Source organism: Atta cephalotes, assembly GCF_000143395.1.
Source record: "Atta cephalotes unplaced genomic scaffold scaffold00092, whole genome shotgun sequence".
Taxonomy (NCBI): Eukaryota; Metazoa; Arthropoda; class Insecta; order Hymenoptera; family Formicidae; genus Atta; species Atta cephalotes.
In genome coordinates this window covers 392080-407525 of record NW_012130156.1, presented here as the reverse complement: position 1 = coordinate 407525, position 15446 = coordinate 392080, and the positions used below count along the sequence as shown (strand labels likewise).

Sequence of the window (15446 nt, the reverse complement as noted above, 5' to 3'; positions counted from 1 at the left end):
TATATATATATATATATACTATTTTATTGGATATTATATTGTTAATACGCATATATATATATGCGTATTTATATGCATATGCTATACAAAATAATTATTATAAATTATACTAAAATTAAATGAAATTTAATTTACCTTTAATTTTGGGTCGTCCGTAGGAATTACTCGAGCCTCGAAATGCGCACTTTCTCCCTCTCGTAGACCATCGACATTACTCAAAGGTACAGTAAACATAGGAGCTTTGCCTCGTTCTTCTACAATTTTTTCATCTTTCGTACGTATCATTGAGTCTTCGAGATTTTGTATTTTTTCTAAGCCGCCTTCCATGCCCTTTGGAAGTTGCGATTCCAAAACAAGATTAGCTTTAGAGAAGCATTTGAGCGTTGCTCTCGTAGAATCTTCACCATATTTATTGATAGCTCTGCATTCATAAACTCCAGAATTCTCTTCATAACAATAGAGTATATCTAGGATAACGATACCAAAGTCATGGAAAGTGCGATATCGATGACCGTGAGGAAGTTTCTTGCCATTGTAATACCACTCGACTTTCAAATCGGGATCGTTCACTGGGGTCAGCCTAGCCTCGAAATGTGCGGACTGCCCTTCTACCAGTTTTGTTATGTTCGCGATCTGCGTAATAAATTTCGGTGGTTCAGCGATAGGAGTCGTAGATGTAGTTGTTTGTTCTCCCGTATAACTTTCGAGTTCTCGAATTCTAGCAAGCGAATCCGGCTGTAGAGAATCTAAGTAAACTCCGCTCTTGCCAAAGCACTTGATCGTAGCTTTTGTATAATCTTCGCCGTATTTATTGCTAGCTTTGCAAACGTATTCTCCGCTGTCGTGAGACATCACACCGGCGATATCCATTACTACAAAGCCGAAATCAGAGACCATCTTGAAACGTGACGAATGCCGTAGAGGTTTTCCATTGTGGAACCATTCGACTTTCATATGAGGATCACCTACTGGGATTAGAGTACACTCAAAGTGAGCTGATTGGCCATCCTTTAAACCTTCCAAAGATTGAATTTGCGTTGTAAATTTAGGTTTTTGTCCCTTGGACTTGTCGATGCATTCTAATTGCACGCTAATTTCTGCTTTACCCCATTTGTTAGTAGCTCTACAAGAATAAGTACCTGAATCTTCTATTTTAGTACCAAGAACTTCCAGAACAACCATGCCGAAAGCGTAAACGGTTCTCGTGCGATGACTAGCTTCTAAAGATTTGCCATTGTAAAACCATTCAACTACCATAGTTTGATCACCAGTAGGGATCAGAGATGCTTCAAAGTGAGCGATCTCTCCTTCCGAGAGATTAGTCAAATTCTCGAATTGCGATGTAAACATTGGTGGTTGACCTTCTTCTTCTCCTAGAGGAGCTCCTTCTTGCCGTTTCAAAGATTCCTCCAGATCTTGAATTGCTTCAAGACCTTCTTTGCCTTTGGGATGCTGCGACCTTTCAATGATATTTTCTTTCGTAGAACAATAAACCGTCGTTGAAGTGAAAGCTTCGCCTGCTTTGTTATAGGCCTTACAAGTGTAAATACCAGAATCACGCTCATAAACGTCCGTTAAGTCCAAAGTGACAAATCCAAAATCGCTAGTCATTTTAAAGCGTGAACCATGTTCTAAAGGTTTTCCATTAAAGTACCACTCAATCTTTAAATTAGGATCATCCTTTGGCTCAACTTGTCCCTCTAGATGTAATGGTTCAGCTTCTCCCAATTTAAATTCAGGTCCGAGAGGCACTGTCCAGATCGGTTTAGGATATTCATATTCAGGAACTTCTTCTGGTCTTTTATATTTTGATAGATAAGCATCTTCGGCTTCTTTTACTTTCTCAAGTCCGACTTCTCCTTGTGGATGTTGCGTTTGAAGATAAATATTTTGCTTGCTAGTACATTTTAAAGTACCAGATGTCTGTGCACTTCCTTTTGAATTTGTAGCTTTAACAGTAATAACTCCAGAATCTTCTTCGTAAGCGTGAGTTAAGTCCATAGCTACATAACCAAAATCATAAGTGCTTTTAAATCTCGCACCAGTCGGCAAAGGTTTATTGTTCAAAAACCATTCAATCTTCATAGTTGGATCTTTCGACGGTTCTACATTGCATTCGAAGTGAGCGTTATCACCTTCGATGCATTCTACATTATTTAAATGAGTGATAAAAACTGGTTCTTCGTAAGTAGGTTCCGGTTGATCAGTAGAGATTCTCTGAGGCTGTTCCAAAGCATCGATTTTCGATAGAGCATCAGGATGCAAAGTATCTCCCAATAACCAATGACGATCGGCAATTTTCAAACTACAAGTTGACACTGCTTCTCCCAAAAGATTAGTTGCTTTGCATGTATAAATTGCGGAATCATCTGGTCTTAGTCCGTTGATCGATAGTGTTACTAGACCGAAATCAAACGTACTACGAAGCCTCGTTCCAGTTTGAAGAATTATACCGTTCTTAAACCATTCCACTCTCAAATTAGGATCCGCTCGCGGTTCCACCTGAGCTTCTAAATAGACATGTTGACCCTCTATCAATTTATCGAAACTTTCGAGATGTTTGGTGAAAACTGGTGCCTGCTGTGGAGTTGTATCGACAAGCATTTCTGGCACTTTATTCATTTCTGCTTCTTTCAATTGAATCTTCTGCCACGCATCCGTTTGTATGCTCTCGGAATCGATGGCTGAACGCGCTTTTACTTTCAAAGAGATCGATGATATTGCCTCTCCTGCATTATTAATCGCTTTGCAAGTATAGACTCCAGAGTCTTCAGGGATAACTTTTAAAATGTCCAATGTTATGTACCCGAAATCATGATTTACGTGAAAACGTGACCCTAAATATCGATGCACAATGATTTTGTTAATATTACATACCTGCGATATTATAATAGTAATTTAATGTTAAAGAATTTATATCTTACCCATTTTTAATTCAACTCCGTTCATATACCATTCGAATTTTAAACTCGCGTCGCCGACAGGAACGACTCTGCATTCGTATCTAGCCATTTGTCCTTCCCAAAGTTCCGTTGGTCCAGTTAATAACTGCGTGAAAATCGGTTTATCAAACACTTTTTCCGGTTCCTCGGGTCGTCCGGCTTCCTTGGCTTCCAACTGAGCGATTCTACGTTGTGCCTCTGGGTGCTGAGTATCTAACTGTATGCTCGCCTTAGCTATATGTGTTATATAATAATATGAGAATAATTTATTAAATAGATTAAATAATTAATCGTACTAAAGATTACTCGTTAAAAAATCAATTTTGATAGCTTTAGTTAAATAGATAAAAAAATCATTTACTTTTGATCTTCATTGAAGCTGTGGTAACTGCTTCGCCCAACGGATTAGATGCGCGGCACATATAAACTCCTTCATCTTTATCACGTACATGAGCAATATCCAGTGATACATATCCAAAGTCATGCACTTTTGTGATTCGCGAACCTAAAAAAATTACAGTAAAAATTTATTTCATGCGAGAATTATATTGTCGCAGTATTATAGAATTATACTAATATTTTGCGTTTTAATATTCAACTTTTGTATCTAGGAATTCTTACTTGTCTCGAGAGGCACTTCGTTTCTAAACCATTCCACTTTGAGCATAGGATCACCTACTGGTATGAGTCTGCATTCGAAATGCGCAGTGTGACCTTCAATAATATTATCGATATTTTGCAGTGGTTGCGTGAAGACTGGTCGCTGTCGAGTTTGAGGCTCTGGAACCTCCGGTCTCTTCCATGGTTGTTGCGCTTCGAGCTCCCTGATTTTATCCATTCCTTCCGGCCGTTGAGAATCCAAAATAATGTTATCTCTTGGGATTACTTTAAGCTCGATTGAGGATACACATTGTCCTAATGCGTTAATCGCTCGTACGGAATATTGTCCTGCATCTTCGGGTACGGCATGACCAATGTCCAAAGCTACATATCCAAAATCGAAAGTTACATGGAAACGCGCTGCCGATGGTAATGGTTTACCATTGTGAAAGAATTCGATTCTTAGATTTGCGTCATGCAGAGGCTCTACTTGACACTCGAAGTGAGCTGTTTGCCCCTCATATACTTCAGTGGTACCCTAAAAAAATTTTTCGTATTCACTTCTTTCACTTCATTTATTGAGCTTTATATATTTGCCACAATAATAGGCATCAATAATTTATATAAGTTGCTTTTTTATCATTCTCATTATTATTCATACTGTTATTATTATTTACCCTAAGCTCAGAGACAAATCTCGGTGGTGTTGCTGGCGGTTCCTCAATTTCTAATCGTGCAGGATGACCTTGAGACTCTAATTCTCGAATCTTCTCTAAACCATCCGGATGTTGGGTATCCAAAAGAATACTCCGTCGTGCTATGATAAAAAAAGAGATTATAATTATGTATTTTGTTCTTGTGCTTACTTTTTAAATAAAATAAATCTGATTTTACGATCAATCTTGATCCAAAGAGTTATCGATTTGACGTTTCTTGAAATGTCATATAATATGATTAATGATTTTTTAAAGTATAATATTTTTATGTCGTTTGCAAGACACAACTTGTTTGAGTTTGCAAGAATTTATAGATTTCAAAGAAAATCTTCTTTATAAAGGTATTGCACTATTTAAATAGTCTTTTTTTATTCATAAATTATATCGCTGTTTATATGAATGTTGTGTCGAGTTCTTCATCAGTGAAAAATTAGACTTTGGATAGAGTGTATTTTTTGCTGATATAGAACAATTAGCATAAAACCAACATGTAAGAATATATCAATTTAAGTAACATGATATTGTAGATACTTACAACTGACTTTGATAGTGCAAGTATTAACGGCTTCGCCAACTAGGTTGGTTGCTTTACACATGTAAGTACCGGAATCTTCAGGATAGGTATAAAGAATATCAAGAGCGACATAACCAAAATCATGTGTTGTACGGAAGCGATGACCAGTTTTAATCGCAACTCCATTAACAAACCTATGAAATTAAAGAGAATTCAATCAAGGACTTATTCAGCATTGTATTACCATTATATCATTTTGTGTGTGTGTGTGTGTGTGCGCGCGCGCGCGCGTGTGTGTGTGTGTGTGATATGTATTGAATATTGAGTATACCATTCGATTTTTAAATTCGGATCGTTAATCGGCTCCACACGACATTCTAAATGAGCGTGTTCGCCTTCCTTGAGATGATCCAAATTATTCAACGGTGTCAAAAATACAGGTTTCTGATGAATAACCTCTTTTTCGATTTCTTCTTTAACTTCGACAGTTTCCAGCTCTCGAATTTTTTGTAAACGTTGTGCATCCAACGTATCGAGACATAAGCCTTGTTTTGCTATTTTTATTTTAAATTAAAATAATTGGTAAATCATATATTCATATTTTTAATAATTTTTAATAATTAAAACCATTGTAAAAAAATAAGTTATATAAAATTTCATTCGCACTTGTAAATTTGCAAAGTAAACATATGAAAAATTATCTCGCTTTATCTCGTATTCTTTCGTTTGTTTTGAAAATCCACGAAAAAAGGACATTATTTAATGAATATACGGTGATCATACTAAATATAGTTTATGAGAATATATTATAGTGTAAATATAAAATATTACTTACAATCCACGCTAATCACACAAGTAGTGATCGCTTCGCCTACAGCATTTCTTGCTTTGCACATATAGGTACCAGAATCTTCAGGATAAGCATAGAGAATATCGAGAGCGACGAATCCAAAATCGTAGGTTGTTTTAAATTTATGTCCTTGAGGAATGGGGCGTCCATTTCTAAACCATTCGACAACCATTGTCGGATCATTCACAGGAGTTAGCGTAGCTTCGAGATGAGCGTTTTTGCCTTCTGGAAGATGCTCAATATTTTTCAATGGTCGTCCGAAAGTGGGCTTCTCAGCGATGATCGTATCTTCTTCGATCACTCGTTTGTACCTTGAATCATCTTCAAGATATTGTATTTTTTTCAATGCGTTCTCGTGTTGCGTGTCATGAATAATTGATGCTCGAGCTAGAAAGAGATTTGTATTTAAATTAATGCAAAGAAATATAAAGAAGAGAAAACTTAAATTGTCATAGAAGATAAAGAAGAATAAAATATAATGTATAAATTAAAGTTAACAATTAAAAAAAATGCTGCACATATGCTATATACACAACGAAATCGATTAATCCTATGTTATCATGCAAATGTTCTCATGTATTACTCACACTTCACATCAAGATTAATCGAGCTCTTCGCTGATCCCAATTTATTAGTGGCTTGACAAGCATAAGTGCCCGAATCTTCGGCATATACGGTCAATACATCCAACGATGCGAATCCAAAATCACAAGTAGTTCTGTATCTGTGACCAGTGGATAATGGTTTGCCATTGTGAAACCATTCCACTTTCATGTTAGGATCAGGATAAGGTTCTATGCGACACTCATAATGTGCGCTTTGTCCTTCGACTAAACTGGTAGGTCCGTTCAGTTGTACCGTAAAGGATGGCTTATCTTTTACCACAAACTCCTCTTCCTCGCGACGTTGATATTTCGTAGTATCCTCTAGAGCTTGAAGTTTCGATAAAGCGCCCTCATGTTGTGATTCGAACTGCAACGCTGCCTTGGCTGCATTTTGTAAGAATTTTTAACATAGCGCATTGTAGGAATCGTCCAAAGAAATCATACATTGAATGTATTCCATGAAACAACTAAAGTTTTCAGTAGACTCATAGTATATCGAGTAAATACGCAATACTTATTTGTAGATAGTAACAAATAAGTTTAATAATCAAATCAATAAAGTAAGAATAAAATTTTTTTTAAATGTCATATTGACAGTTACGTGGCAAATCGGTATAAAATTTCAAACATCATTTCAGATTAACGATATAAAATTAAAAGTATAATTAAAGTAAATGTTAATAATGTTAATTAATATCGGGATAATCTATCAAATTTATAAAAAATAAGTATTATCTTAAAATTAGTTAGTAGATTGTGAAACGTAAATACATACCTGAGTTGTGCGTTAAATTAACATGATATACTTACATTGAACGAACAATGTTGCTGAAGTAACTGCTTCTCCAAGTTCGTTTGTAGCACGACACGTATAAGTGCCTGAATCTTCGGGATTGACGTATTTCATATTTAAAGCGACATATCCAAAATCGTGCATGGTCGTTACTCGATTTGCTTTTGAAAAGTTAAAAATTGTTAAAAAAATATTTTAAAAATAATTCTGATATACTTTCATGTTATATAAATTATAAATTCACAAAATATATAGGCTTACAGGCTGAAATAGGAACTCCATTACGTAACCATTCTACTCTGAGTTTAGAATCTCCAACTGGAATAACACGTGCTTCGAAGTGCGCTGCTTGATTCTCAGCAACACGAAGATCTTTTATCGGCATCGTAAATACAGGGGCTTGCGTAATAATTTCCTCGATTGTAGTTTTACGTTGATAACGAGACGTGTCCTCCAATGAGCGAAGACGTTGAAGAGTTTCTTCGCTCTGAGTCTCTGTGTAGATTGACTTTTTAGCTATGGATAAAAAATAGTAAAATTAATGCTATTGATACTAGAAGAAATTATCGAATAAACTTTTAAATGACGAATCTTACAGTGAACGATAGCGGTTGCAGAAGTGATAGCTTCACCAATAATATTTTTAGCTCTGCAAGTATATGTCCCAGAATCTTCGGGGTACGCGTACATAATATCAAGAGCAACAAAACCAAAATTGTTTGTTTCAATGAATCTCGAGCCTGCTTTCACTGGTTTATTATTATGGAACCATTCGATTTTCATTGTTGCATCGGATACTGGAATTAATCTACATTCAAAATGTGCTCGCTGGCCCTCTTTTATCTCGACATTATTTAATGAAGTTGTGAAAATAGGCGCCTGAGTGGTAGTTTCTTCAATAACTTCTTGTCTTTGATATTTGGATTTATCCTCAAGATAGTGAATCTGTTCAAGTCCAAGCTCATTTTGCGTGTCCGTTAATATTTGTGCACTCGAGCGACACGTTAAAGTACAGAGTACTTCGTCATTTCCTACCAGATTAACAGCACGACAAGTGTATGTTCCTGAATCTTCGGCAATCAAATCAATTACGTCCAATGCAACGTAACCAAAATCATGAATTGGACGGAAGCGATGTCCTGCAAATTGATTTGTATAAGATTAAATATAATTTTATAGATGCGAACTAAACATTTAGAGAAAAGAAAAATGTAGTTAGATAATATATGATTCATTCGCGTATGTTACTATTACAGAAGAAATAATAAATTACCTATCGTTACTGGATGACCATTTTTAAACCACTCGACTTTTAAATTCGGATCCGTTACCGGCTCTAATTTGCACTCGAAATGTGCATGTTGTCCTTCTCGAAGATTTTCTTGGTTTTTTGGTTTTGTAATAAATTTCGGCTTTACAGTGACGACTTCATCCACTAATTCATGCCTTTTGTATTTTGACGCATCCTCCAAGTACTGTATTCTTTCCAATCCTTCGGGATGTTGAGACTCTAGAAGTAAATCTTTCTTGGCGTGCACTCTTACAGAACACGAAGTAATTGCTTCACCGAGCTGATTTCTAGCTTGACAGGTATATACACCAGAATCTTCAGGATAAACGCCGAGAATATCTAGAGCCACATAATCAAATTCGTAAGATGGTCTGAATCGGTGACCAGTTTTGACCGGTCGACCATTAACGAACCAATCGACTTTCATAGTAACATCACCAATTGGTTGAAGGCGACATTCGAGATGGACATTGGTCAATTCTACCGTTTCAATATTGTGCAAAGGTCGAGTGAACTGAGGTGCTTGCATCACCGTGACATCTTCGTGTTGAGTTTTGCGATATCTATACACAAATGAAATAATAAATAAGACAAATAATCATGGAAAGATATATGAATTACAAGGCGATAAATAAAAGCAAACCTTGATGCATCTTCCAACATCTGTATCTGCTCAAGTGATTGTTCATTTTGTGTTTCAGTGACGATGTCAGATCTTCCGATAATTCTGACGCAAGCAGAAGTATGCGCAGTACCCAGATGATTAGTAGCTCTGACTGTATATTCGCCAGAATCGTAAACGGTAGTGTGTACTATATCGAGTGCGACAAATCCGAAATCGTAATAAGTTCTGAATCTAGAACCGACTGTGACCGGACGTCCGTTTTGAAACCATTCAACTCTCATTGTAGGATCACCCATCGGTTCCAAACGACACTCCAAGTGAATATTTTTGCCCTCGCTAACTGGCTTAGGATCACTCAACGGTTGAATAAAAATTGGTTTTGATTTAGAGATCTCTTCGATATGATACTGCGGCTCAATAAATTTGGATTCTTCTAAACGTTGAGTTTTTTCATAAGTTCCACGATGCATACTGCTGGTATCTATGCTGGAACGCGCTAAAACGAAGAATCAACAAAGCTCAATAATTGTTTAGTTCTTTGTTTAGTTCTCTGCAAATTGCTTCAATGCTGCATAAATAAAATAGTAAAATCTTACTTTCTATGGTCATGGTGGCAGATAAACGAGCTTCTCCACGAGAATTTTTAGCCACAACGGTGTATGTACCAGCATCTTCAGGACGAACTTGAAGAATATCAATGGAAACGTATCCGAAATCGTGATATGTTTGAATTCTATTAGCGGCAGTAATAGGTTTGCCGTTGTGGTACCATTCGATCTTCATACTTAGATCACTTTGAGGTTCAACACGTGCCTCAAAATGCGCCCGTTGACCTTCTACGATCTTATTGGTACCTTTAAGATTACCCAAAAATCGTGGTGCTTGCGTAATCTGCGTTTCTTCTTGAATCTGTCGCGAATATCTACTCGAATCTTCGAGAGACTGAATTTTTTGGAGACCAGTAGGATGTTGGCTGTCATAAATAACATCATTTTTGCTGATCACACTTAATTGAGCGATAGTGTGAGCCTCACCGGCTCTGTTGTAGGCTCGACAAGTATACACGCCAACATCGTGTATCGTTACGTATTTAATGGTCAATGCCACATAACCGAAATTGAAAAAAGTTGTAATCCGAGAACCTAATCCCGAAAATATTCCGTGAATACAAATATATGATATACGTTTCGATGAAAAGAATTATATATTACTCACTAGCTTCTACAGGTCGTCCATCTTTCAGCCACTCAACACGGAGATCAGCATCATTGATTGGTTCGAGACGTGCTTCAAAATGAGCGAATCCGCCTTCTCGTATGCTGCTTTGATCCTTAATAGGCGATTTAAATTCCGGTGGGCTACTCGGTTCAGGCTGCTCCTGCACATACTTTTGGTGCATCGCCTGTTGATATGCTTCCAATTCCTCGGCAGCCTCTATGTATCTCAGTTGTTCGGGAATACCCAAGTCTGTTGTTACGCTTGTTCGCGCTACACAATAATTAAGACATCAATATTCGAGAATATTGAAAAAAAATTATTTGAAAATCGTTTGAGAATAATTATCCGTAACAAAACTAAGACTCACCAAAGACACGAAGAGTCGCGGAACTGATGGCCTCTCCTAAGCGGTTCACAGCTCTGACAGTATAAGAACCTGCATCTTCAGCCCGTAGGTGCATTATATTGAGTGAGACGTATCCGAAGTTGAAGATGCTAGTAATTCTTGAGCCTAATAAATAGTTAATATTAATAGTTTTTTCATAATATTTTTTTTAACTATTAAAATCGTTTTTTTTTAATATATTAATACTTACTCGCTGTGATTGGTTTTCCATCCTTGTACCACTCCACTTTCATGGTAGGATCGCTAACAGGTGTCAATTGCGCTTCGAAATGGGCGTTACGACCTTCCTGTAGCTCACCAAGATCCTGGAGCGGGCGGATGAAAACCGGTCGCTGTGAAGAGGTCTCCTCCACGCTCTCCTGTCTTTGATACTTGCTATAATCCTCGAGCTGCTGAATATATTGAAGACTATCGGGGTGTTGGCTTGCTTGTTCAATCGTGGCACGTGCTGAAAAAAAGAAATAATTTATAATTATATAGAATATAGTTATATTGAGCAAAGGTAATAATTTATCGCAAGAGAAATCTATAAAATATTCTTTACTCACGGGTTACACTGAGGGTGGCTCGAGAATCGGCAATTCCGGTCGAGCTTACAACGCGGCACAAATACTCGCCGCTATCTTGAAGAACGATGCTAATGAGATCGAGTGAAATAAAACCGAAGCGAAAGACGGAAGTCGCCCGGGAACCTATGAAAGATATATGCGCCAATATAAATCGGTTGACTCGATAATACTTTGTTGAATAAAAAAATTAGATGTAAAAGTTTTTTACTCACTTGCGTCGAGTGTTTTGCCATTGACATACCACTCCACCCTCATAGTGGGGTCGCCCACCGGTTCGATTCTGGCCTCGAAGTGAATTCGTCCACCTTCGATTTGATGAACATCTTTTAATGGTATAATGAAACGTGGCGGGGGATAAATTTTGTCTTCTTCAGAAGGCGGCAAATAAGGTTTCGCGCGTTCCACATGTCTCAGGTAAATCACTTCGGGGCCAGGCGCTGGTCTGCAAATATTTATTGTTCAGTTTTTTTATCTCACAAATATTTATTATTGAGTTTATCTCATTAAAAGTCAATAGATTTTTTGTTAAAAAAAATAAAAGTCAATTTTATGAATAGTATAAAGTTCTGACTCTACGTTTTATCTGCGCTTCAATATAAAATATACGATATAAAATAAAACATGGAAAGATCAATGTTAATTTGCTAATTTGATAAACACTTAAGAAATCAACTCACTCTGGTTCGATGACTTTCGTTGGTCGGGGTAAATTCAGGCGTCTTGGTTCCGGGGTCGTTCCTTTTGGCGTCTCTACAAAGAGCCGTGCTCGAGTTGCGGTGGAGCCGGCTATATTTTGCGCTGTACACTGGTACCAGGCTGCATCTGAAAATTTGGCGCATGGGATGTCTAAAGTCGAAGCTCCGTTACCATCACTCGATATACGTATTTCGGGACTAGGCATTATCGGTACGCCATCCTGCAAAAATTTTTGGTGTTAGGGAAATTGTGATTATATAAGCAAATAAAAGTCGAATAAATTATTATACTTTTTGCCATGTGATTCGTGGAAGGGGCGTGCCGACTGCACGTGCCATAAAGATCACAGGTTCTCCTTCCTTTACTCCCGTTGTAACAAAACGTTCGACAAATTTCGGTGCAACTACCTGTTCTTTTTCGATAACGCTTAAATTGCATTGACAAGAAGTTTCGCCGGCTTTATTCCGCGCAATGCACGTTACTACGCCAGCGTCAGCGCGATTCACATTCGTGATCATTAATGAATTGTTACCAGATTCATTTACAAGGATTTTATGAGTCATGTCATTGGCGACTTGTTGGCCATTTATATACCAAGTGACTTCAGGATATGGACGGCCAGTTACGCGACAGTCGAATCTGAAATATGTTGTTTGTTAATATCTCATGTTAATATCATAAACATTATTCATCGAAAATTATATTTAAGAACGAAAGAAAAGCTGGAAAGATACTAAAAATAAAACAAATCAAAACGTACCGCGTCATTTTGCCTTCGGTAGCTTCCTTATCTGTGATGGTACGAACGAAATTCGGTGGCAGAATCTTATTAGAGTCAACAGATTCATTGATTGAATCTATTTGTTGAGTCTTGATAAATTCCTTTTGATGCGCTTGATACAGAACTTGATCTACTTGATCACTGGATTCAATTGCTAGATAAGCGGAGCTAACGGTACAACCTTGAGGATTCTCAGACAATAATGTATAATGACCACTGTCTTCTGGCAAAGCGACTCGAATTCGTAAAGTAGCCTGCTGATTCGAGTAGCTCGTTTCTAGTCGTTGAGAATCTCGAATTCTCTGACCATTTTTGAACCATGTTAACTACAACAATTTAGCATATACTAAGTTAATAAGCTTATAGGTATTTCATGAACAATTAAATATCTCTTTTAATGATGACGTAGAAATACGCCTTAGAGAAAATAATTATAAAAATAATTATATATATATATATATATATATATATAGCATTGAAGAGCAAAATGTAGTGTAAATTTCTTTAATATTTCAGTTTTCAATGCAACTTCAACTTACTCTTGGTTTCGGATTGCCAGTTATCTTTGCGGTAAAGACAGCGTCCGATCCTTCAACGATCTTCGAGTTTCTCGGTTTCTGAGTAATTTGTGGAGGTGCGATCGGACCCAGATTACGATCAACTATCGTAGAAATTTGCAAGTCAGATTCATTCGCAAAACGGCGAGTAATTGATTCACGGAACTCCAATTCGCGCAACAATCTGTATTCAAAAGTATCAACCTGCACATTTAAAAAGTAAGTAATATTACTTTAAGCGTTTTTATATTGTTATTTTATCAAAACAGCACATATCAAGTGTTTAGCTGTAATACCTTAAAATCTTCAATGCTTGTTGTTGTGCCATTAACGTAACTTCGTTTATCGGTTGTTTGTTGATAACTACGTTGTTGAAAGATTTGACTTCCACTTTGCATTTTCTGATCGCTAGTCTGAAAACTTTGCGAAAATTCTTTCTTGTAACTATCTGTTAACTGTTGCGCTGGAGGACCAAATCCCTCTGGCTGTATGTAAACTGAGCAAATAGCTTCGCCTAAAAAGTGAAGGAAACATGTAATATGCTTTTTCTATTTGTTTTGTTTTCTAACATTGATTCCAACAGAAGAACAGAATGTTTAAAGAATATGTATTCTAAGTGGAAATCATAAAAAAAGAATCTCTACCATATTGATTCTTTGCACTGCATGTGTACTCGCCCTCATCCCCCGGACCGATCTGATTAATTTGAAGTGTGACAATTCCAGAATTTTCATTATAAGACATTCGGATCTTTCGTGATTCTAACAATGGTATCCCTTTGTGTGTCCAAGAAACTGATGGTCTCGGATTACCTCGAACACAACCTTCAAAAATCGCGTTACCACCTTGCGCGAATCTCGCATTTTTGAAGATTCGCTCGAAAATCGGTGGTGAAGGATCCCCGGGTTTACCCGTAAATCTGTAAATAATTTAATGAAATTATATTAAAAATATTATTGAATACTATAATTGATGAATGTTGTAATACTTACACTGGTACCGTTGGCGTTGTTTGCATAACGACCTCTCCTTGAACTGTAGAAATAAAAGAAATAAATGAAAATTAATTTCTTTCTATATGTATAATTAGAATGTAAATAATATTAAACATGAAAATTAATCTATTTTATCAGGAATTAAATTCAATTCCCCCTCCCCAATGGAAGGATTATAACTTCTATATATTTTCGCAATGGTTCGTTCTCAGGCTAACGAGTAAATTGATTTAAATTACGATGCGTCCCGATATAGATATAATTTGATGAAAAAATGCGGCATCGTCATCGCGCGTAACGGCGACAAGAAAATAACAGCTTGTGAACGGTTCGTTTCCTCGATTAGTTCTACCCTAATTGGAAAGTACGACAGAAGTTATACGAGGAAGAAAGATGTGCACACATAGTGATTTAAATGTGATCATGTATAGTTTTGCTCGAACAATAAACGAATAAGTTTTAGAAGATAATCAGTAGCTGAATAAAATCTACATGATGACAGAAAATATAAAAGGATAAATTTAAATATTATAACATAAAAAGATAAGGATATTAATTGAAATTTTTATAATGTTTACAAATATTTCTATAGGTTATCTTCTTCATTTCAGAAATAAGATTTAATAATTTAGTTTAATAATTCAATTCTATGTGCAAAAGACTAGCCATTGATTGATTGTTTTGTACATATAAAATACTACATTTATATTTTCCACATATTTAAATATGAAATTTAGTTGTACAGACTTTCCTTAATTAATTTATTAAGTCTATGGATTAATTGTCTAATTACAAAATTAATCATTTCTCTCATTATATGTGATATCGCGACATTTAGCATCATTTATTTCACGATTTGCGAGTTACGGAGAAGACGAAAGACGTAACATGCTGCTACAAGCACAGGATTGTATTTTTGCATTTGGATAGGGATCACGTTACCATGAGCCATTTTAGGCACAACTATCTTTGCTCAGCGCTGCGCACCGCGACGAGTCGCGACGCGATGCGTCTACGCCGTCCATGGACCAATCGCATTTTCCGTTACGCAAAAGCAGTCACTGACCAAAATAAAACTGGGTCCAACATTTCTTTTCGTCTTATATCTGCGAACGTTTGTGTAAGATTTATATATTTTATATCCATATATTGAATTTTTTAATTTAAATTATCATCTTACTTCTCTTTTTCTTATTCTTTCCTTTTTTAATTTATTTTTTTACTATTCTCTCCTCATCGCTCTTTTTGATCGATAACCGAGCTTGACTGATGTCAAAACTAGAATCAG

General features: G+C 36.5%; 1 protein-coding gene across 1 annotated transcript in view; it reads right to left on the bottom strand.

Annotated features, from left to right (window-relative positions):
- Positions 1 to 15446, bottom strand: part of LOC105624884 (titin-like) — an 84833-nt gene that overhangs the window by 67289 nt on the left and 2098 nt on the right. Inside the window, 28 exon segments of the mRNA XM_012206234.1 lie at positions 136 to 2837; positions 2925 to 3176; positions 3304 to 3447; positions 3564 to 4080; positions 4220 to 4359; positions 4794 to 4966; positions 5104 to 5326; positions 5608 to 6009; positions 6210 to 6611; positions 7038 to 7181; positions 7282 to 7536; positions 7617 to 8159; positions 8294 to 8874; positions 8955 to 9432; positions 9533 to 10078; positions 10152 to 10424; positions 10522 to 10665; positions 10751 to 11008; positions 11109 to 11252; positions 11342 to 11571; positions 11807 to 12045; positions 12116 to 12464; positions 12586 to 12932; positions 13146 to 13367; positions 13460 to 13553; positions 13620 to 13677; positions 13808 to 14082; positions 14156 to 14198. Coding sequence (XP_012061624.1) covers positions 136 to 2837; positions 2925 to 3176; positions 3304 to 3447; positions 3564 to 4080; positions 4220 to 4359; positions 4794 to 4966; positions 5104 to 5326; positions 5608 to 6009; positions 6210 to 6611; positions 7038 to 7181; positions 7282 to 7536; positions 7617 to 8159; positions 8294 to 8874; positions 8955 to 9432; positions 9533 to 10078; positions 10152 to 10424; positions 10522 to 10665; positions 10751 to 11008; positions 11109 to 11252; positions 11342 to 11571; positions 11807 to 12045; positions 12116 to 12464; positions 12586 to 12932; positions 13146 to 13367; positions 13460 to 13553; positions 13620 to 13677; positions 13808 to 14082; positions 14156 to 14198 — 10178 coding nt within the window.